Source organism: Cyprinodon tularosa, unplaced genomic scaffold (assembly GCF_016077235.1).
Source record: "Cyprinodon tularosa strain WSP-4 unplaced genomic scaffold, ASM1607723v1 ctg586, whole genome shotgun sequence".
In the NCBI taxonomy this organism is placed as follows: Eukaryota; Metazoa; Chordata; class Actinopteri; order Cyprinodontiformes; family Cyprinodontidae; genus Cyprinodon; species Cyprinodon tularosa.
Window position 1 is genome coordinate 343,541 of NW_024039325.1, and position 24,228 is coordinate 367,768.

Genomic DNA, 24,228 nt, shown 5'->3' on the forward strand with positions numbered 1-24,228 from the left:
CATAGGGACCCCTTTTTCATCATTCTGCTTCATTCTATCTCTATTCTCCCACTCTGCAGAATCTGTTAGTTCAATCTCTAACGTTCTGCTCTCTCTGCTTTTTCTCATAGTAGCTTCATCTGGTCTGTTCCTGTTTGGCTGTGACTCCATCCTGGAGAGAAATATCAGCTGTGCTGCTGCCATCAACACCTTTGTTTCTAGATGTTGGAGCTTGGCCTGTTTTCCAGTGTGGTCCTGTTTCTCTGACTGTGACTAACTGGATGTGCTCTCTTCATCCTCTGACATGGGAGCTGGCTCGGAGCTCGTCTGCCTGGCTGTGTGTTTCCTGGACGGGGCCGCCTGTGGAGCTGGTTGACAGTTGCCTTTTGTATCTATGCTTCTTTTTCTATGTCTGCTTCTGTCTCCTTGAACCCCAGTGGGCCTCAGCTGGAAGTTTCTTCCTGTTAAGAGTTTTTCCTCTCCACTGTCGCTACAAGCATGTTTGGTGTGAGGGATTGTCTTGAGTCAATGATTTCATGCAATCAGCTGGTTTTCCTTAGATAGAAAACTTTGAATCAGTTTGACTGGATGATCTGGCTGAATTGTCTCTGTAAAGTGACCTGAGATCATATGTCTGTAACAAAGAGCGTTTATTCCTCCCACCTCAGACTGCTCCTAACATTTAGCCTTTTTCCTTCATTAAATGATTTGCTTTAACTTTGAAAAACATCTGATAAGATATCAGAGTTTTTAAATTTGTACTAACTTGAAAACTGCGATGAGCAGGTTGACGAGGAGGATGTTGGCCACCAGCAGGTAACATGCCATGATAGCGGGGGTTAGCCATGCTCCAGGGATACACGGAGGAAGCTTCTTCCCATCTTCGTCATACATGTTGTCTCCACATGGAGCTAAAATCAGACAAACGGATACATTCCTGCATTATTGTCCACCAATCGGCTGGTGAGACGTTGGTCTGACTCAGACACTGATCTATCATCAGAGATGCCGTCTGGTTCTTCTTTCCGGACACACAGGGCCACCTCAGTTCCTACTGGAGCCATCAGAGAAGAGCTTTCCCTCTACCTGGATTCTCTACTTGGATCTTCCTGTTTATTCATCCATCCTTTTTGTCCAGTCATCAAACTCCCACATTAGTAAAGAGAGGCATACAGTGGGGAGAACAAGTATTTGATACACTGTTGATTTTTCAGGTTTTCCCACTTGCAAAGCTTGTAGAAGACTGTAATTTTTATCATAGGTACTCTTTAACTGTGAAATGGAAATTAATTATTTAAAAATCATACATTATATATTTCTGGATTTTTGTTTTAGATTCCATCACTCTCAGTTGAAGAGTACCTATGATAAAAATTACAGTCTTCTACAAGCTTTGCAAGCAGGAAAATCTGAAAACTCAACAGTGTATCAAATACTTGTTCTCCCCACTGTAATAGAGGCTCTAGGCCATTTTAAAACCTTGAGCAAAATTCACCCCAATGGATCTTGGTCCAACCAGGATTTGAACCGAGGACCTTCTATCCTTAAAATAATGTTAACGTTAATCACCAATCCAGGAATATTTCTGACTCACTAACAACATCCACCTTTTGGATTAATGGGTTTGTTAAAATTGGTTTACTGTTATAATTAATGCACACGTGGATCCTGTTGTGACTTCTGCATGAAGGATGGAAGAAAACAACATCTGGATGAAGAGAAGAACAGGCTGGTTGTGTAACAATGGGCCCTGCAGAACAGCCAGCTGAAAAACAACTGGACACTCATTCAGCCGAACCCTAAAAGAATCAGAAGCTCAGACTCTCTGACCTCGAAAGGACTGTGATGCATCAGTAAAATAGACTTAAGTTAAAAAGTAAAAAAAGGGATAATTATCTAAAATAAGAAAGTAAAAATGTTAATATAAAGCCAGTGAAGAGTCCTGCTAACTAACCCCGGCTGTGATAATCTGGAAACAGAAAACAGAGTTTGAACGTTTACTTACGGTTAATCTCCATTGCATAAACTGTCCATCAGCAGCAGATGTCAACAGAAGAAAACATCATTAATCTGTGATAAAAGCCTCTGATCCTAACAGACAATAAATCTGAATTAAGATCAAAATGTCTTCGTGATCAAGATGAATATGAGGCAATGCATCAACTTCAGAACAGATGTGAGAATGTTGCCCCCTGCTGTTCAACAAACATACTTCAGAGGCTGATTATTAAAGACTTTCATGGATTCACCAGATAAAGTAAATGTGCTCAATATTCAGTTTTAGATGGAAAGACTCAGAAAGTTGTCAGATAACTTGAGTCCCTTCAGATCTGTCTGATTTCACCTACTTGGCAGCTGTTTCCACTGATCTATCACTCAGGACTCCATTACGCCACAGGGCTGATTCTTTATGTAAAGAAGTCATTAAGCAGGTGACCCTAAACTTAAACACAAACGTGGCTCAAATTTGTTAAAGTTTTAATGCCAGATCAGTCTTTAAATGTGTTGCCAGCCAGATTAGATATTTATTGAAGCTGACGTTGTGTTGGAAATATGAGCGCAATTAGAATGTGATCAGTAATTATTTTGTGCAATTCAGTTTTAACATTTACAACCATGGCGGCGGGAAGTGGGGGGTGCTGCAGCACTCCCTAGTGGTGACAGGGACATTAAAAAAATGTATTAAAATACTTTGCACAATTTATAAATGTGAGCAAGGTATTACACCTTTTTTTTATTTTACTATTACATGTATTTGGATTTTTATTTCATAACTTTGAGGCCTAATCAACACAAGTTCAGCCTAGTCATCCTGTGATGGATGTGGAGAACCGTTCAATAATCCTTAAATAGTATAATTATTTCCTTGTTGTTTGCGTAAAAGGAATTGGAGCTAATAGAGGCCTGTTTTCCAGTGTAGTCCTGTTTCTCTGACTGTGACTAACTGGATGTGCTCTCTTCGTCCTCTGACATGGGAGCTGGCTCGGAGCTCGTCTGCCTGGCTGTGTGTTTCCTGGACAGGGCCGCCTGTGGAGCTGGTTGACAGTTGCCTTTTGTATCTATGCTTCTTTTTCTATGTCTGCTTCTGTCTCCTTGAACCCCAGTGGGCCTCAGCAGATGGCCGCTCACACTGAGCCTGGTTCTGCTGGAGGTTTCTTCCTGTTCAAAGGGAGTTTTTCCTCTCCACTGTCGCTACAAGCATGCTTAGTGTGAGGGATTGCTGAAGAGTCAATGAGTCGATGCAATCAGCTGGTTTTCCTTAGATAGAAAACTTTGAATCAATCTGACTGGATGATCTGGTTGAACTGGAAAGTGACCTGAGATGACATGATGTGAATTGGAGCTATAGAAATAAACTGAATAGAATTGAATATAGTTTGGTCAGAATATTTAGATTTCTCTTCTTTCATATATTTAGTTATACTATTTATTCAGTAAAAAGTGTTTTTACTCAGTTTGTTTCACCTGCAAGGCTGAGAATGTCTGAGAAAAAGCCAAATTGTTTCTCAATGTTTGTTAATTTGTTTGGATTCTGATACAACCTTCACAGTTTTATTCATCAACATAAGTAAGAAAGACAAACTGTGGTCGGAACAGGGCTGATTACTGTGCAATAACCTGTACCCGCTGCCTCAGGAGAGCCCGCAGTATCCCCCTTCTTTTTTTTTTTTTTTTTTAACTTTTTCGTATTTATTTTCTTTTAAATTTGCACTAATTGCTTGTACTGTTTTTCTTTTTTGAGAAATTTCGTTGCATCCCTGTGGAGCAATGACAAATAAAGAATTCTGATTCTGATTCTTAATTAATAGCGCTTATATTCACCTGAGAACTTATGAAGTCTGTGTGTTACAGACCCTGGTTGTGTGCACAGGAGTGTGTATAAAAATAAAGTTGTGAATCTCAATCTTTTTATTTATTTTTATTCATTTTACCTTAATAGACCTTGAAAAGAATTTGGGCTAGGATGGATTCTACAATATGTAACTTTATGAGGTTTATGACATGATTTGGTTGTAAACAAGGCTGCTGGAAGTCATTTTGAACAGGGGGTACTGTAAAAAAATATATATATATTAGGGATGCAGGATATAATCAGCCCCCTATCGGTATCGGCCTTAAAACTGAATATCGGACATCGGCCACCCCACCGATATTTAACCCGATATTTGATCAGCTTCTGAGTTTCTAAAGTCTAAAAAAGAAAATAAAAAATACTACTACTTCTTCTTCCTCAAAAACTTCTTTTTTACAGACTTAAAAACTTAAAAAATATTGATCCATTAAAATATCCCAATATCTTCATATGCTGATATATTGCCATTTAAAAACACCATATCAATCTCTTTTACTAATGAAATATTGCTATATGTCATCGTTATGCTACGAAATCCCCCGAAAATTCACCAAATGTTGCCATATTTTTATATGTTGATATATTGACGCGGTATCGATCTATTTTACTAACAAAATCTCACAAGAATTTGCAAAATATCCCGAGAGTTTGTAACAGAACCATGAAATTTCACCAGATTTTGAAAGTAAAATAGATCGATACCGCGTTTTTAAAAATCTATTTGATATCAGCATATGAAAATATATTTGAGTACATTATTTTTCAAAGTGTCAGAAATGGATAACAAAACTGCTATTTTCAATGACTACTTATTTTTGTCCAGCTTTAACATCGGTATCGATATCGGTTATCGGCTACAGGAGTTTTAAAATATCGGCATATCGGATATCGGCCAAAATCCCAATATCGTGCATCCCTAATATATATATATATATATATATATATATATATATATATATATATATATATATATATATTTTTTTTTTTTTTTTTTGACAAAAGACCTGTGAGCTTATAGGCCTTTTTAAATATCAGTGTTTCATGCTGATTGTCTGAACTAAGCCACTAAAATGTCTGCTAATGCTGCAGGTTAGCGCTGCCATCTGTTGTCCAGCTGGGATGCAAATGAGACTCATTCTTACATCACTGTTTAAAGCCTTTACGGACAAACTTTAAGATGAACACATTACTGACTCTGAACTTTCCTTCATCAATTCCAACAACATCAACAAGAACTACAGACTGAACAAAGTGACTTGAGATGATGAAAGACAACTGGTCTGAGGAAAGAGAGGACAGGATCAGTAAAGAGGAGATGATTAGGAGGGGCCTCGAGATGACACAGTGACGAGAAACGGGAAGGAAGATGTTTGTGAGGAAGAGGGTGGAGATCAGGAAGTGAGGGGGTAATCAATAGTGTTGCGCCGATGCCATTTTTTGGCCCAGATACCTGGCTGTGCAGTGTCGGCCGATACCGATACCATAATAATGTAAAATAATTGCCATCATGGCCTCATGTCAAGATGCTGCCTACCTTTGTGAAGCAGGAAAAAATCTAATACAAATTTAATTCAGTAGAACTCTTTATTGCCTACCAGGAGTGGGTGACAATAGTTGAATAAACTTTTGGCTCTCAAAATGGTATCAGTGCCCTATTTGTTGGTACTCGCCGGTGCAACACTAGTAATCAACGTGAGAATATTCTAAGCATGAGGAGACAAAGACTACGGGAGGGTAGAGTCAGGATGGAATTAAAACAGGTCAGAGATTAGAGGATGATGGGTTTAATTTTGGGTAAGAAAGGAGAGGAACCACACGATTAGGATTGGGGGAGACCGAGGGAAGAGTAACGGATGCCTTACTATAGACGCTAGTCTTACGGTCTATGGAGTCTGCAAATACTTCTCCGTAGATCATCCAGTATGGCATGTAGAAGATGTTCCGAGCAAGGCGCCATGTAGGTTCCTCATCCGGATGGAGGATCGCCTGCCGAGCTACACCGAAACTCATCAGCACTACCAGCATGATGACTACGAAGTACAACATGTCGATCATCTGTAGACATGCAGGAGACATGACAGAGATTCAAAGGGACAAGTAGAAAATACAGATGTGACGTTTTCCTAGCAGATGATTTATTCAAAACTAAGAGACATTATGCTTCTGTGTAAAAAGACGTTTCCCTTCAAGAATCTAAACAATCTTGATCAACACATCCTCAGATGAACCGGGGATTTCTTAGACGTTGCCTTTGGCTGCTTGTTGACCGTATATTTTCTTTTCACTCCTATTAGAGCTTTGGTTAAACATAAATTTTCGAAGGGTTCGGTTCTGCTTGGTGGCTTCCTACCATCTTCCCGATCATCATGACGTAGGGGCCCAGGTACTTGTTGACTCCAAAGATGTCGAGGACTCGAATGTACCAGAATATGATGTCGACACAGTAGATGACTCGTCCATAGCCCATGGAGGGTTCGCTCTGGAGCCGCAGTAGAAGGCCCAGTATGAAGAGAGTGATGGCAACCAGATCGGTGATGTTCCAGTAATCCTCCAACCACACACTGATCTTCTGTTTTAGCTTTCCTGGCTCCGACATAAGGATCTAAAAGCAGACAGAGGGTCAGGGTTCGAAAACCAAGATACACAAGAAAAGGTCTAAGAGAAAGCAGAATCTGGGTGACAAACCAGCAGGTGTTTAACAGCTACCTGTCTGACTTTCTCCAGGCCCAAAGTGATGATGTAAGAGATGACAATCCACTCCTGCAAAGAAGGCCAGCGTTCCATCTTCACCAGGATGATGTAGTTATAAAGCATGAGATACACCAGGTATGAGATCTGAAACACAATATTCACTTCCTGATCAGTGAGAAGAAGGCCAGTCTGGCTGCTGCAGAAGCTTGCAAAGGTGTAAAATCTGTCAGAGACGAATCGCTGTTAAGCTTTACATCAGGAAGAGGCAAAACCGCTCCTGGAGCGCCACTGTGCTGCAGGTTTACGTAGTGTTGCACCGATACCAAGAACATTTTTTCCGTAAATTCAGTTAATTTTAGTTTTTTTGAGAACACTTATTTACGGTCTCAGTTAGTCTTATTTTAAAGATTACACAAAACTTAGATTTTTTGTTCTAGTTTTTGTTATTTTTTGGTTTTCATAAGCCAGAATAACCTTTATTCAGACATTTAAACTTCAGAGTAGATTTTCTCTTTAAAGTAGGAAAGTTAACTTGCCGTGTTGAACCAGAACTTGGTGAAGGGGGCGTTGTAAAACTCATAGATTTTCCTCCCAATGGGAATCCTCAGGTGCCCCTTCTGGTTCTCCTCTTCATCTCCTTTCTTGGACACAGTGTCCATGTTGGAGGCAGCGTCCTGAAACCAGGGTGTGGTGAATCAAACTGCTTTGCTCTCGTTACGTCTTTTACACTGTTTGTTTTGTACCTTGTTAAATTTGTCCTCGTCTTTAGTGCTCCCAGCCATGTTTTCTCTTGATGAATGGTGAAAAGCTTCATCTCCAAGTCTGAATTCCAAGAGCAGGATGGTGGGTGGGAAAATAATTCCCAAAATCACCTAAGAACCAGTTAAGAAAGACAGAGAGTTCAACAGAAAAAGGTCCAAATAAAGCCATAGTATAAAGGTGCTATCAGGGTCACTCAGGGAGTCGGACTCTTTTTGTTAAGGATTTAAAATAAGGAAACCAATATTTTTTTTCTTTACGATGCAACCAATTGACTTCCATATGTCTGATAATGCTTTTGCTCTTTGTTTTACTTTGTTTTTCCAACCTTCAGACTGTTGCTCTTGCCCATCCTCAGGCATCCCATCCACATGTCAGTCAGCAGCATCTGACTGCAGGTGTGAGCGATGAAGTCTCTGTGCTTGGCAGCTACAGCAAGCTTCAGGCAGGTGGAGTTACTCCAGTTCTTGAGTTCATAGGTCAGCATTTTCATTGCCAGCTGCTCATCGTGTTTGTATGACTGGTCCAGCAGTTCGTAGGCCAGCTGGCCAAACTCCCTACAAAGAAACACAGAAGCACTTTTTCCAGGTTACAGACTTCAGCCAAATTAAGGAGGCATTAGCCGAGATGTGGCTACAGAGACCATCCAGATGTCTTCATCTAGTAAAATAAACCTTAAAGCATTTTTGATCTTGTTTTCAGATTGATATGCAAAGCAAGAGCTTAGTATATCGATAGCTTTTGTTAGTTTATTTCTCTTCTTTTGAGAAAGTTTTACTAAAAAATAAGTGCAATAATCATCTAATTGATACGGCCAGTGGCCTTTTTGTTTTTTTTTTCCTCTTTTCTTATATCACTTCTTTAAGGTGTAGTGGCTGTTTCCTGCCAGCAGGGTCTGCCGTGTGACCTTGATGCAATACTTCCCTGTTGTTAGTTCCTGCATTTCCTTCTACATCACTTCCTCTTCCAGTTCTCCTCTGTTTGGACACACAGCTAATGGCCGCTCTTTGAGGAAGCCTCCTTTTTTAAACCAGGGGCCTTTCCCAATCATTGGCCTCCAACTCGCCACACTCTCCTCTCGCTCCGTTTGGACGTATCTGCAGAGGGTCCGCCATATTAAGTCCCAAGAACGAGTGCCAGTGGCTTCTTAGGCCCTCCACAGCGAGTGAGGATCCTTTTCCCTTTCAAGCAGCACATGCAGCACCAAATACTGGTCGGTATGAAAGACAGGACGTAACTTCCTCGTTTGTATTTCCCACACTCACTGAGTAAAGAGACGCCTAATTAACAAATATTATTTCCCATAGGCTGTAAAAATCATTCTGTGAAAGGGTTAAGAGCTGGTTATCGTCCCGCACCAGTGTGTTGCAGTAAGTTTGTCGCAGATATTTTGGATTTCTGCCCAGTATTGAAGCGTGGTCTGCGCTATGTTATTCCACGCCACAACGCCAGAGGGCCAATCAGGAACTAGCTGTGGGTCTAGATACGGCCGAGGCGGTGAGGAAGTGGGGGCACGTTTGTGCGACAATGGAGGGACATGAGGGCCAAAAAAAGCGGGGATCCAGGTGGAAAAGGGTCCCAGCGTTCTCGCACACCTTGCTCTGCTAGCTGCTCCATCTTGTCAAATGTCAATGTCAAATTTATTTATATAGCACTTTAAAAACAGGTATAAAACTGCACCAAAGTGCTGTACAGGACAAACAATAGTACTAATTAATAAAAACAGATTATCAAAACACTTCAAGTAAATGCCAAAGAATAAAAATGAGTTTTAAGAAGCGATTTAAAATGATCCAGGCTGTGGGTAGATTTAATTTGAAAAGGTAAATTTTTCCATAAAATTGGAGGAACAACAGAAAAAGCCCGATCTCCCTTCCTCTTAAGTCGGGTCCGAGGGACTGTCAGTAATAGCTGATTATTTGATCGTAAGCTTCTGGATACAGAGTGAAATTTTAAAAGGTCCCGAAGATAGGGAGGAGCTAATCCATTTAAAACCTTATAAGTTAATAAAAGAATCTTAAAATCTATTCGATAAAAGACGGGCAGCCAATGTAAAGAGGCCAGTATGGGCCTTATATGGTCACGCTTCCTGGTTCCTGTAAGAAGCCGTGCCGCTGCGTTCTGGATCATTTGAAGTCGCTGCATCTGTGACTTATCCATGCCTCTATATAATGAATTGCAATAATCCAACCGAGATGTGATGAAAGCATGGATAAGTCCTTCAAAGTCCTTAAAACAAAAATAAGATTTAATTTTTGCTAAAATCACCAGTCGTTTTCCACAATGGAGGTCAGACAAACAGAACAAGCCGGTAAGGAACCAAACAGGAAATACGCATAGTGTCTGCAGAAGGGGGGGGGCATATCTGCGTTAACTGCGACACACATGCAGACGACCTGGTTTCTGAGCATAAACCAGCCTTTAGGATGTAGTTATACCCTACATCCTCATCAAGGGGACTCAATTCAGAAGTGAGTGTAGTGAGAGGTAGGTATTGAGTAGTGACCTATAGGGGAGGGTCGCAGGACTCCCTCGTTGACGGCACGGCGGGGTTATGTTGAGCAGTTTGCCTCTTTGCTTGACATCTTTGCCAGGCTTTGATAGCTGGTCTTGTTGTAGCACCCTTTAATGCTTGTAACCTTCTAAAGTGCTACCAGTTTTGTTTAGTGACTTACTGTAGCTGTCACTCAACTTGTGTTTTTGCTTTTAGTTATATTAAGATGTTTCCTGCAACTTTTTGTGTATGGCTAAAGAAAAGCAAACAACTAAAATTGATCTTAGAAACCTATAGGATGAAGGTTTTGATGTTGCCCCCCCCCCCTCCCCCCCTCCCTTAGTCAAGCTATGGTCATAACATAGTGCATTAAGACAAATGCACTTAAGACCAGATGATAATGAGTGCAACTGTTTTACTGCTCTGGCTGATTATTGCATTTAATTCAAGCAGTTTCCTCATTAAATAAGATTATTAATTATCAGAATCTGATCTTGCACTATATAAAACTCCAAAACAAATAAAAAAGACATTTTGGTTTGATCTAAGATTGGTAAGATGGAAAAATAAGCTTTAAAAAAAATAGCCGATCAAAACAGAACTAATGGTCCATAAATAGCAAACAGAACCAGACCTTTGATGGAACTCACTTTGAGTTGTTCTCCAGATCCTGATAGATGTCGTCCACCAGCTCGCTCTGGGAGGACTCGTGAGCCATGGCCTTATAGAGTTTACAGGCTACCAGAGCTTTAGCCATGGCCTCCTCCCCTCTCTGCCACAGGAACAGCGCCATCTTCTGGCGCTTCATCAGTACTGCCCACACCATCAGCTCATGGAAGGGATACTGAAACCTGCTGACCTCAGGGTCATCTACGTCAATATCTACTTCCTCCTCCTTCTTCTTGCTTTTTTTCCCTTTACCCTTTGGTCGTGGCTCATCGTCCTGCAGAATAAACAGAGATCAGAACAGGTGAATGACTTCCTATGTTCAGCATTCGAGTTTATTATCAACGACTTACCTCCATTCCAAGCAGCTTCAGAGCTTTAGGCTGTAACCAAGAAAACACAGAAATGAGAGAGTAGATGTCTGATTAGTTTTCTGTTGTGCTGAATTTCTCATTCAATTCAACACGTTAGGGACCCAGGTCAGAACAAACTGATATTAACTTCTGCCCTCCATCCTGTGGAGCTCTTTCCTCCTTACTCACTCTTTTGAGTCCATACAGGTTGTTGTACAGTGTCCTGAAATTCTTCCTGGTGTAATTGCAGCGGTATGCTCCACCCATTAGGAACTCCAGAACCAGCCCGATGTCAATCAGTGTTATCTGGTAATCAGGAGGAAGATTCCCCTGAAAGAACACACCAATTAATACCAAACAGAACTCAGTGTACATATATAACCTTTGAAGCTAAAGAGTATTCTAAGTGATTCTCTAAAGATGTTTTCTCTGGAGCAAAGATGGGAGTTATTTTAGTTCATATTAGGGGTTCCTGTCCAACACATTCTATCTCTGAACACATCAAACATTGACCTTTGGTTGGAGTGACACATTACATACTTGTGCAACGATAGTATCCTTCTTATCTTTTATCAATATGGGGATGCAGGAGAGTTTGAGGACATTGTGTCACATAACATTTCCTTGATCTTCAATCAAAATTTTAGCCCACAATGTTGCTGTTGGTAGCTTTAGGAGTGTTCGTAACTTTTATGCTGCTGTTTGTTTAGGTTTAGGCATAGAGGTAATTTTTTTTATCCTGCCAAAGCCTCTCATGCACCCTGGCATCAATATATGATGAGAAGGATACCTCTGTTTCTATCTGAAGCGTAGAGAGCTTGACAAGCCGCCAATATTTGACAATTTGGAAATGACTGCCTTGTCCAGTCCTGCTCTCTGGGAAAGTGTATCTTTCAATCACCAAGTTTGGTCTCAGCTCTTCCTGTTGGAAAGACTCTAAACCTTTGACTGTTAGGACTCCAGTCTGTGTGGTCTGTGTTTCTGTGTGTTTGTCTTCCTTCCTCCACCAGGCGGCGCCTGGTTCTGATTCTCCTCCTCACACACCTGCAAGGGGTTACCTCGTTAAAGGAGTGTTCTTAAGCTGCTGATTGCCACGACCTCGACGCCAGAGTGTTTGCCTGTTTTGGGAAGTCATCCTGCAAACTGGATTTTTCGGGGCCTTCTCTCCCTGGAAGGATCAACTGAGCTTCAAACTGAGCTGAGGATCCAAACCACCGGTTTGGATCCACTTTTCCCCGAGGAAACGTTTGAGCTTCATAGTGAGCAAGGGATTCATCTGCACAACAGTCCGTTCAAGTACCGCAGGAAATCTGAGTGGCAGTCAGTCTTTCTCCGTTCATCTACAAACAAACGCATTCTGGGTAACCCTGTCCGCCCTCCTCCGTATGAGACAAACACCGGAACACATTCCTCACCTGCTGGAGTCTAAAAGTAAACCTAATCTCTGGAAACGTGAGTCTGCCAACCTTTTCCCCTCTTCAAGTTCGAGAATCAATTCTCTCACTGAACCTGAACTAACCGCAGTGTCTTCCCCTCACCTTCCAGTTCTGGTTGAGCAGTCTTCAGAGCAACATTGGAACCTCTGCAACACTTCTAAATAAACCTCTTAAACTTTTTCCCTTGTCTCTCTGGACTGGTTTATCTGCATGTGGGTCTGAGCTCTTGATAAAATCATGACATTGATATGACTCACTGGACTCTAGGTTACTTTGATCTACAAAGGAGGAACTGGTCCTGACTGCAAGGTACCCAAGTCTCGCAGCTGAAGAAGAAGCCTAGATCATCAATCCTCCACTGCTGTGATTAACAGTAAGTGTGAGGTGTTTCTGCTGGGTCTGTTCATTAAGGCCAAATTAGGTCAATTTTCCCAGAATTGACCTCGAGTTGAACATTTTGGGTCATCCTTTCCTGCTGAGAATTCCTGTCTTAGATTATGGAAAGATGGTTCTGAGAAGACGTGATAACCTCTCCAAGTTTGGTGGGCAAAAGTAGTTTGCTAATAACTTTCCACTTTGTTATGGTGTTAGGCCAGGGGTCTCAAAGTGGTTCCAGAAAGGGCCGTGTGGCTGCAGGTTTTCTTTCCAACCAAGCAATAGCACACCAGACTCCAGTCATCCCATCAAGTCATCATGTTCAGATTGGACTCACTTGATGAGACGACTGGAGTCTATTGTGCTGTTGCTTGGTTGGAAATTCAGTAGGGCCAGAAACTTCAAAGTAATAACTCAGGTTAAAGCAGAAAACGGGGGCGGCGGCGGCGGTGGGGGAGCATTTATTTATTTGTTATATTTATTTTGGTCACTTTTCTGATCACTGTAGTTTATTCTTTGTCAGTATTTAATAACATAACTCAGGTCTCTTAAGTTATTTTTCTTTAAAACAATTCTGTTATGGTTAAAAAATTTGGTTAAATAAAGATTTAATTCAAAGTCTGTGTTTGTGTTTTTTATTAAAATTAAATCATTTAGCAATATTATAAAAAGTCCAGGCAGAGCTGCACATAAAATATGGTTTCAAATCTTTTCAATAATTATCGATATCGATCAATATGCATTTCTTTTTATCAATAAGCTTTTTTTCTATATCGCCCAGCCCTAGCATTCAGGCCTACTGATTCTGCAGTAGGTTGAATGTTAAACAGTGGAGGAATACAGTGTTAAAGGTGTTTGCTAAATGTGTCCAAAGACCTCAGGTGACAGCACTCACCTTCTTGACATCTCGGACCACAAAGTGCAGCGTGTTTGCAGGTCCCAGCTTCTACAGAGACACATCAAAGAGACCCAAGAATTAAACTCTAAACATCTCCAACTGGACCCTGATCTTTCCGCAGCTAAACCCTAACGCTAAGCGGCACACAATAAAAGGCGCAAAGAGCTTCTCTGTAATCTGAAAATGATATTTCAAAAGCTTTGTGTGTCAGTGGATCACATTAAGGTTAAAGCAGCAGGGATATAAGTGAATATAGAGAACAGAACATCTGCAGCAAAACATAAAGAGCATTTTATTCATACTTTAATGAAGTTTGACTAAATATTTTCTTTAATCAAAATTAAACAGATGTTCTTAGAAATATTTACTCTACAACTTCTAAACATACAAAAGCTCAGCAATCTATCTGAACAGGATGAGGTAACAAGTGGACAGCGGAGCCTGCAGACTCATTAAGACAGTTTTTCTAAAAATGTTTTACTGAACTAGTTGAAATCCTGAATCTCAGTCCCGGCAGAAAGGTGTTACACAGCAGGCATGTTATTTAGTCTTACTGTGTTGTACAGCTCTTCTAAACGTGGTATTGTCAGGAAGTGATGGATGTTGACGCCGTTTTCAATCAGAAGCTTGACAAAATCCACCCTGTCCAACACCAGAGCATCCATCATGGCTTGTTCCAAAGAGTTAACCTGTCCACCGGCAAAACCAGCATCATCATCATAGATTCTCTGCTCTGCTCCAGCAAAGTTCTCTCTACTGGGTGCTGCCAGGATCTTACCCAGTTGAGCAGCTCCAGTTTCCGTGGGTTGGTCTCCTCCGGTGGTTCTGGTTTGGTTTTAGCTCCTTTCCCTTTCTTTCCTCTAGCTTTCCCTTTAGCTGCTGCTGCTGCCGGGCGCTGGGCTGCCGGGCTTTTAGGCCGATCAGCCGTTAAGGCGCTCACAGGCTGGAGACAAGAAATACTGAAGTCAGAAAACACCAACAACCTGAAGGGCGAGTATGGTGAGAACTTACAGGCCAGTGGAGGCCGTAGACAAAGATCTGACTACGAGCGATGTCCACTCGGTTCCAGGCCAGAGCCAGGCTCAGCTGATCGGAGGCAGAAGCATTGGTACCTGAAGTCATGATGTGAGTCACGGTTCATGCCGTCTGATTGTTTAACAACACTTGGCATCATCACCATGGTTACCTTTCAGCAGAGCTGTGAGGATGGACATCTCGATGTCCTGCTGCCCCTCTGAGCCCATCCTGAACACTGTGATCTGCACAAAGAAACAAAAAGGAACTAGAAAGATGCCTTCATAAAGTCCTCAGTCATTCAGGTCTGTAATTACTTTGGAATGGGTTCCATGTCCGAACTACTGAAGCACACTGCTCCTCATTCAAAATGGCTGAACACATGAAGCAAAAGACGACTGGGTCTTTGATTTGCGTCTGAGTTGGAATGTGCTGAGGAGGACGGACGTCCATGTTCTTTAAAACATTAGAGCTCCAATTTACAGCCTGTTTTAGTGAAATCAGACACAGCTGACAATGACTCCTGGATAAGTGTTGAAACGTCTTCAGAAAAACTGAGGGAAAGTCCAGTTACCTCCGATTTAAGCCTGTTTCCATAAATATTTAAGACAAACTCCCTGACTGCACCAGTCCTTTAAAAAATAGGTTTCACTAAACAGAAGCATGTGGAGAAGAATTAACGCTAAACATAATTTTATGTTTTTTTGAAGTTGGATCATCCTTAAAGTTTACGTCACACTTATCCAAAGTATCCGAAGGGTGCTGGTGTCTACGGGCAAGAGGCGGGGTCCACCCTGGACAGGTCTCCAGTCCATCGCAGGGCAACACAGAGACAAACAAGACAAACAACCATTCATTAACACCTAAGGAGAATCTAGAGAAGCCAGTTAACCTAACAGTCGTGTTTTTGGACTGTGGGAGGAAGCTGGATCTGCCCAGGCCTTCAGAGTCACCTTAACAATATTATTGAGGAATGTTTTCCTTAACCAATCACATTTCAGATTTGGTCCACAGGACCAGCAAGCAGGCCCAAACTAATGTTTTTGTCATGATCTGGCCTGTTTGCTCTCCCTTAATTAGTCATTCCTTTCACCTGTCGATTTCCCTCCCTGCCTCAATTATAATTTATTCCTCTCACCTGTTTCCTCTGGGTTTTATTCAGTTCAGCCTGAGCATTCAGTGCCAGATAATTAACAGTTTTTCTGTTAGTCTGTCTGTTCAGTTTTATTTCTTGGTTCATGTCCTGGATCCTGGCGGCCAGTGGAAAAAGGGTTTTTGTGTTTGTCTCGTCTCCTGATTGTCCACTGTTCCTCCCCCACTGAGTCCTCTGGGTTTTTGGCTCATTATGCGGGGAGGTTCAGTTTTTATCCTGTAAGCCTGGCTCCAAGGTGGAGACCACTTTAAAGGTCCTGCATCAAGTTCTGGTTCCACGTCCTGTCTCGGTTACCCTCTTCCACTGAGCCTGCCCGTCTGCACCTGATCCTGTCTGCTCCTGTGCGTGACCACCTGGTCATGCTTCTGGTCCCAGTCAGACTCTGAACCCGCCTGGGAGCTCTTTGATGCTTGGAAGCCTGGATCCTGCCCCTTGTCTGTTCCAGCCTGATCTGGATCCTGTTCCTGTCTGTTTCTGCCTGATCTGGATCCTGTTCCTGTCTGATCTGGATCCTGTTCCTGCCTGATCTGGATCCTGTTCCTGTCTGTTCCTGCCTGATCTGGATCCTGTTCCTGTCTGATCTGGATCCTGTTCCTGTCTGTTCCTGCCTGATCTGGATCCTGTTCCTGTCTGTTCCTGCCTGATCTGGATCCTGTTCCTGTCTGTTCCTGCCTGATCTGGATCCTGTTCCTGTCTGATCTGGATCCTGTTCCTGTCTGTTCCTGCCTGATCTGGATCCTGTTCCCGTCTGTTTCTGCCTGATCTGGATCCTGTTCCTGTCTGATCTGGATCCTGTTCCTGTCTGTTCCTGCCTGATCTGGATCCTGTTCCTGTCTGTTCCTGCCTGATCTGGATCCTGTTCCTGTCTGTTCCTGCCTGATCTGGATCCTGTTCCTGTCTGATCTGGATCCTGTTCCTCTCTGTTCTGAATCCCTGACCAGGATCGGCTTCCTGCAAGATCTCTGGAACTGCAGCTCAGGGGACATTCTTGGACTGGACTGTTTAACCAGGTAAGTGACCAACTCAGACAATCGTCTTCTGTCAGATGATCGTGGTCACTTACCTGTGTTTCCCCCTTAGAGTGTCTGAGATTGGGCGGTGCCCTGCCCCCCTCCTGCAGTGTCCGTGAGCCTCAGCTCCACTTCAGTTTTTGTTTTGTTAATAAACGTTTTGAACTTTCCTACTGACTGTCTCTCCTTGAATACTGGGTCCATCTGTCCTCGGTTTCTTGACAGTTTTCTGTCCTCTAATCGGTCAGTTAATGTGAAATGTTTGCAGCCAAGTTAAGCTAGCGACAATCTGCATATTAGATTTGCTTTTTAAAAAGTTTTTCTGGCCTCAATGGCTCATACTAAAAGGAGAAACTAAGACTTTCTGCACAAAGACGGAAGGTTGGATTTAGTTTATAAATAATCAGCACCTCTGGTGAGTGTGACATATTTTATTTTCATGCTATATGTGCTATTTTATCTGGTAATTAGATGCATGTTGAATCTGAATGGCGAATGATGATGTAAATGGCGCAGATTTCTGGTTATAGAGTGGGAATTGTGGTTGTCTTAAGTGGGCTTCTTGCTTCATTGATCTGTAATCTTCCTTCCTCTTGGTTATTTATACCTGTGCTTGTTACATTTCATATTTCAATACTGTAGTTTATTTCATTTCTCAAAATGGGAAAGTGGTGATATTAACACCTTGTTGAGGGGTGCCCACTGAAGGCCTGGGTACCATTTGCACCACTGGGTACACCATTATCTCATGGGGGAATAGTTGATAAACCTGCAGCTTTCATTTGAACCAAAAGCTTTGTGGAAATTTTCGGAGACCCAGATGATACTCGGCCATAACACTTATCCCAAAAGTTCTCCTAAGAATGTGCAGCTGGGTAATGATTTTAGTTCTAGGAACCACAGGACAGCAGCTTTGGACCCGTAGAAAAGAACCAGGCAGGTCATTGACAGCAGGAACGTTCAGTTTCTTCACCCGTTAATGGTATTATGGAGATTTGTGTTTTCCTTAAACATAAAAATAGATAAAACTTCAATGGAAAATAAGGAATCAAGAAAAAGTCTAATGAATAAAACATTAAGCATCCTGACTGTAGCCAAATACCAAATAATCAGATTAAAACCAATCCATGATGTCGTTCTTCTCCAGATCGCTGAACGATACTCTGCAGATTTTTGTGTTGACTTTTGTAAGCAGGAGACGATAATGCATGTTGTTCTAAATGCAAACATGGATGTTGCACCTGTGGGGGCTCTGTGGACCATGTGGCGCTGTTAATCTGACAGCAGATCAGTTTAAGTGAATGGACGCTCAGATTGTTTTACATGCCGCTCAGTCTGCTGCCACAGCTGTACTCTGGAAGAAGCCGCCTCGGATTGTGGGATTAAATAAATGGACGGAACAATCTCAGTTAAGTGCCGCATCAAATGTAAAACCTTGATCATTATGTTAATGTTGCAGGGAGCAGGTCAGAACCCGGCTCACATCCAGGACAGTATGGACTCACATCATCCCTGCATCACATGGGCCCTGCTGTCTAACTCTGAAGAAGCCAGCTCTGCTATATTTACCTGACAGTTTTCCAATGTTTTGGAAATATTGGGAACATGATCGTATCCATTACCCCCCCCCCCCCCCCCCCCCCCCCCCCCCCCCCCCCCAATATTAGAAGGATATCAGCAACCGATAATAACCTGTAGGGGACTTTTAGTACATTTAGTATTTAATCAATCCAAAGTATTAAATTAAAACTAAAAGAAATCTCCTGGTATTAGTAGATTTATTAGAATGGATTTCTAATTAGCTTATTTCAATTCTTAAAAGTCCTATATCGATTATTTCAAAGTCACCTGTCTGCAAGAATGTATATATATATTATAGGGTGACCAAACGTCCGTATTTCACGTCCTGTCCCGGGCGTCCCGGGTTTTTTTTAGAAAGTGAGGAAATGTCCTGATTTTTTAAAATACTGCGCACGACGCTCCGTGTGACGTAATCCCTGAGCCGCGTCAGTGCGGGCAGCCCTGTTCTTAATCAGAGGCTCTGTTCGAAAACCTGGGCTGCATCCTCCAAGGACGCGGTCTACCTAGACTAGATCCTCCAAGGACGCGGTCTACCTAGACTAGATCCTCCAAGGACGCGGTCTACCTAGACTAGATCCTTTCGAAGTCCTTGAAAATAAGGAGGCCGGAAGAGTTCTGTCTGTAAATTCGAACAGGTCTACCCTTCGGCGGGTTTTACCGGCGTATGCTCTGTTGCTTAGCAACCGTGAAAGTTGACACACAAAGCAGGAAAAGAATGAATACCGAGGTTTTCAAAACTGTTTGTTTATTTATTTATTTTAAAAAAAGTTAAAGCGAACAAAAACTACACTCACAAGAATCCAGAATGGAATAAAGGTTCCAACCACCGGGAGCAGGAACAAATCAAATCAAATAGAAACCTTCGTCAGTTAAATAACCTGCTGCTGTCATTCTGCACATCTCTGATGTTGCTGCTATTTTCAAATATCCATTACTGTAAAAATGTCCATAGCTGCATATTGGTTATTAATTCTCCAGTTTTATATTGTTGAAACACTTTACAGTATTTTATTGTTTATATTGTAACTCTTCCCTATTATGTTATTCTTATACATTTTTCTAAGGTCCACATTTGTGTGACTATTTTCAATAATCTTTCTGCTGCTGTAAATTTGCCCATTGTGGGACAATAAAGGGATTTTCTATTCTATTCTATAAAAGGGTTAGAAATACATAAGTAAATCTAAACAATGTATGTATAAAAATATATCAGCAAAATCTCTAATATTCAACAACAAAAAATACTTAGTTAAGCATATTGTGCAAAACAACAATAAAAAAATTAAACTCCTATCAGATTTATAGTTCCCACTCTGCAGATCTATTAGAATCTGTCCTTTAATTACAGCCAAATCCATTTACACAGTAACAGATAAAAACCTTTAGATAAATCAAACATTACCGCCACATATCTGACTCAATAACCATTAAACAACTATTTTCATTCATTTCAGATGGAACTATTCACTGACTGGATTATATTAAACTGAACTTCCAATTTTCACCACTGTTCTGCGCCAATTAACATTTCCTCTGATCACGGAGCAAATCCCCATGATGACACATTTGTTCACCGCTCCAAGGTGTCCTGGTTTTCCCAAATGAAAATATGGTCACCCTATATATTATATTTCCTATAGTACTGCATATTATAATAAAAATAGTTGTTTTTCTCTTTTGTCTGGACGCTGCAACTCACCGCATTGCAACACTTCTGTAGGCCGAACAAAGTTAAAAGCATTTGATGCTGAGATCCACATCATTCAGACTGAGCTATAGGCTGCGGTTCTTGTTTTCTCTCATGCTGACAGCGGCTGCCGTACCTCCTGCTCTCTCCTGAAACAGGTTTGCCTCTAGGCTGTGTAGAAGGTCCTTCTTATTTCACAGTTTAAATCATCAATATGGGTGAGAGTTTGTAAGGTAGATGGTGACAGAGTTGGTGTGGAGACACTGTGACACAGAGATAGGGAATCTTCTGAGTATCTGGATATTCACTGGATTAAAAAACCGGACCGGAACCGGAACACTGGTTCCAGGATTCCCAGGGTTTGCTGCTGGAGGCCTTAGAGAGAACGCAGGGCAGACCCTCAGAGGTCATCAGCTGTCAAAGATGAGAGATTTGAGGGTTTGCTGTGGAACTAGAGGACCATTAGGAGGATTTGTTCAAAAAACTCCATGTTTGTGTTTGTGGTGAAGGACAGAAAAGCCTTTTTTCTTCATATCAATCACATCTTAATAGAGTCTAATCAGTCTTCTGCAAACTTGGTGATCCAGGATAAAAGTTCTTGCTGCAGTTTTTTACATCTTTGGGGATGTTTTCCCTCTCAGATGATCATCCTGATCCTGTAGGAGATAAGATTAGATTCTGGTTCTGACTGTAAATATGGACAGGACAGGCCTGCAGTTTTCCTGCAGCCATTAGAACACATTTATCTTACTTTAATTATTGTCATTCTTGTTTTAAAAGGTAAAAGAGAATTTGGCATCTGTACCACCTCAGATAAAGAGGATATCATGTAATGTCTAATATGGAGTGTTTCATCACAACTTTAAACAGATGAGCGCTAATAAAATGCTTCAGTTAGATTTATTCAATCAGAATTCCTCCAAAGATCTAGGTAGATGTCTCCACTGTAGGATTATTATCCCAGTGTTTAGATCAGGAATGAATGAATGATGACACAGACAAGATGAAGAGGTTTATTTTTGCTTGATGAGAATCGAAGGGGCTGAACAGCAGGATGCAGCAATGAGAACATGTGGAGCTTCTCTGTCCTACCAGAGCTTTCTTCTTCATGCACTCCATAACCATCAGATAGATCTGCTGAGCCTGACTGTGGCTGTAGTTGAAGGTTTTCTGGATGGTGACCAGCAGCTGATCTTTAACACTCTCGTTCACCAACCTGCTGGAGCAGAACACGATGTTGAGGAGAAATGAAGAAGGTGAGAGAACATCCTGAGTTAAAGGAAGAGAAGTTCTCACCCGTCCTCCTCACAGTATCTATGAGCAAAGGAGATGATGTCGGAGGCTCGGCCGCTTCCGTCACAAACCACGACTGGGACAGGAGGCTCCTCTTTCAGACTTTCCATCACAATGGAGATGACGTTTGGACCCCCCTCTAGGATCAGACAGACCACCGGGACCCCCTGACCCAAACCTGATAACAGAACATGTTGCCTGTCAGAACGACACAGTCAAATCTCAAACCTACTCAAACTGTTAATACTTTTTAAAAGGGTCATAGAATGCAGAGTTTCCACTGTCATAGATGAATAACAACAGTTCAGGGGTCGAAATGGACGTACAGAGAAGTTCAAACCCCATCAACTCCTCCTTTCTCTGCTAATCTCACTATTGTAAATTTCCACCATAAAACGGGCGAATCCAAACGAAGCAACAAGTTGACGTAAACTCTGGGATGTTGCCTTATTTGGTTCTGGCCTGTAATTTTATCACGCCCTGAAATTAGCATCCAGACCAGCCCACTGGTTCACTGGGCCAGGAACATGAATAGAGGAAGATGGAAGACAGCAGCTTAGCTGTTTAGCCTACAGTTGGGTTTACTGCTACAAGAATTACAAAACAGGAAGTTTCTCTATTGAAAATGAACCAGAACCACGGGTGGAAATGCATCGTTCCAGGCTGACCGGAGGAAGGGGAACATTTTTCATAGTATTCCCAAGGATCCGAAGACTCAACAGGCATGGATTATTTTTGTGTATCAGAAGATCCGCCACTCGTCCTCAGGCGGAGGAGGGGGGCTGAGGGCCGGTAAAGCAGGGGGGGAGAAACACGGGGTCGCCGGTGTCCAGGCTACCGTCACCAGGTCGAGTTCGGTCGCTCCGTCCCCCACTGGCTCCCTGCCCCCTCCACCAGGATTCCCGGACCAGCCCCCGAAGCTGACGGCTTGGTTCCAGTGCCCATTGTGTTTCAACTACAGGCTGCACTGTAGGCGACCAAAATCCCAGATGACTTTGAAATTCCCTTCGGACATTTTTGTAGGTCTGAAAAGTAGAACATGTCCGGGAAAAAGAGGACGTCTGGTCCCCCTACCATATCAACAATCTGATGTATCAGTGAGTGAGTGCTTGTTGCTATGATGCGTCTTTGCTCAGCAGCTTCGCTCGTTGTAAACCAACCAATCAGAGCACAGCTCATCTAAATATTCATGATCAAACCATGAAAGGAAGAAAACCTGTGGTTTCATTCTAGGGCTTTTAACCAGGCTGCATTAGGGCTCATAGAACAGCTAATATGCCATTTTCAGCCCAACCAATGTTACACACCCTATTAGAGACCTGAAAGACCAGATACCCTATAGAATCATTTTATCACCCTATTAGAGACCTGGAGGACCAGATACCCTATAGAATCATTCTATCACCCTATTAGAGACCTGAAGGACCAGATACCCTATAGAATCATTCTATCACCCTATTAGAGACCTGAAGGACCAGATACCCTATAGAATCATTCTATCACCCTATTAGAGACCTGAAGGACCAGATACCCTATAGAATCATTCTATCACCCTATTAGAGACCTGAAGGACCAGATACCCTATAGAACCATTCTATCACCCTATTAGAGACCTGAAGGACCAGATACCCTATAGAATCATTCTATCACCCTATTAGAGACCTGAAGGACCAGATACCCTATAGAATCATTCTATCACCCTATTAGAGACCTGAAGGACCAGATACCCTATAGAATCATTCTATCACCCTATTAGAGACCTGAAGGACCAGATACCCTATAGAATCATTCTATCACCCTATTAGAGACCTGGAGGACCAGATACCCTATAGAATCATTCTAACACCCTATTAGAGACCTGAAGGACCAGATACCCTATAGATTCATTCTATCACCCTATTAGAGACCTGAAGGACCAGATACCCTATAGAATCATTCTATCACCCTATTAGAGACCTGAAGGACCAGATACCCTATAGAATCATTCTATCACCCTATTAGAGACCTGAAGGACCAGATACCCTATAGAATCATTATATCACCCTATTAGAGACCTGAAGGACCAGATACCCTATAGAATCGTTCTATCACCCTATTAGAGACCTGAAGGACCAGATACCCTATAGAATCATTCTATCACCCTATTAGAGACCTGGAGGACCAGATACCCTATAGAATCATTATATCACCCTATTAGAGACCCGAAGGACCAGATACCCTATAGAATCATTCTATCACCCTATTAGAGACCTGAAGGACCAGATACCCTATAGAATCATTCTATCACCCTATTAGAGACCTGAAGGAGCAGATACCCTATAGAATCATTCTATCACCCTATTAGAGACCTGAAGGACCAGATACCCTATAGAATCATTCTATCACCCTATTAGAGACCTGAAGGACCAGATACCCTATAGAATCATTCTATCACCCTATTAGAGACCTGAAGGACCAGATACCCTATAGAATCATTCTATCACCCTATTAGAGACCTGAAGGACCAGATACCCTATAGAATCATTCTATCACCCTATTAGAGACCTGAAAGACCAGATACCCTATAGAATCATTCACATCCTATTAGAGACCTGAAGGACCAGATACCCTATAGAATCATTCTATCACCCTATTAGAGACCTGAAGGACCAGATACCCTATAGAATCATTCTATCACCCTATTAGAGACCTGAAGGACCAGATACCCTATAGAATCATTCTATCACCCTATTAGAGACCTGAAGGACCAGATACCCTATAGAATCATTCTATCACCCTATTAGAGACCTGAAGGACCAGATATCCTATAGAATCATTCTATCACCCTATTAGAGACCTGAAGGACCAGATACCCTATAGAATGATTCTATCACCCTATTAGAGACCCGAAGGACCAGATACCCTATAGAATCATTCTATCACCCTATTAGAGACCTGAAGGAGCAGATACCCTATAGAATCATTCTATCACCCTATTAGAGACCTG

The 24,228-nt window shown here is 42.0% G+C and overlaps 1 protein-coding gene across 2 annotated transcripts in view; it reads right to left on the bottom strand.

Annotated features, from left to right (window-relative positions):
* Positions 1-24,228, bottom strand: part of LOC119797499 (transient receptor potential cation channel subfamily M member 1-like) — a 52,882-nt gene that overhangs the window by 9,299 nt on the left and 19,355 nt on the right. The window contains exons 7-24 of one of the 2 annotated variants that reach the window (XM_038306585.1): positions 21,246-21,420; positions 21,042-21,168; positions 14,691-14,763; positions 14,516-14,616; positions 14,283-14,447; positions 14,059-14,193; positions 13,502-13,552; positions 10,985-11,125; positions 10,796-10,825; positions 10,427-10,719; positions 7,611-7,839; positions 7,267-7,395; positions 7,060-7,197; positions 6,539-6,667; positions 6,183-6,434; positions 5,713-5,887; positions 1,985-2,005; positions 746-890 (exon numbers count right to left, since the gene is read on the bottom strand). In XM_038306585.1, coding sequence (XP_038162513.1) covers positions 746-890; positions 1,985-2,005; positions 5,713-5,887; positions 6,183-6,434; positions 6,539-6,667; positions 7,060-7,197; positions 7,267-7,395; positions 7,611-7,839; positions 10,427-10,719; positions 10,796-10,825; positions 10,985-11,125; positions 13,502-13,552; positions 14,059-14,193; positions 14,283-14,447; positions 14,516-14,616; positions 14,691-14,763; positions 21,042-21,168; positions 21,246-21,420 — 2,509 coding nt within the window. The remainder of the gene's footprint in view (positions 1-745; positions 891-1,984; positions 2,006-5,712; positions 5,888-6,182; positions 6,435-6,538; positions 6,668-7,059; positions 7,198-7,266; positions 7,396-7,610; positions 7,840-10,426; positions 10,720-10,795; positions 10,826-10,984; positions 11,126-13,501; positions 13,553-14,058; positions 14,194-14,282; positions 14,448-14,515; positions 14,617-14,690; positions 14,764-21,041; positions 21,169-21,245; positions 21,421-24,228) is intronic. The other variant, XM_038306586.1, reaches the window with a different exon arrangement.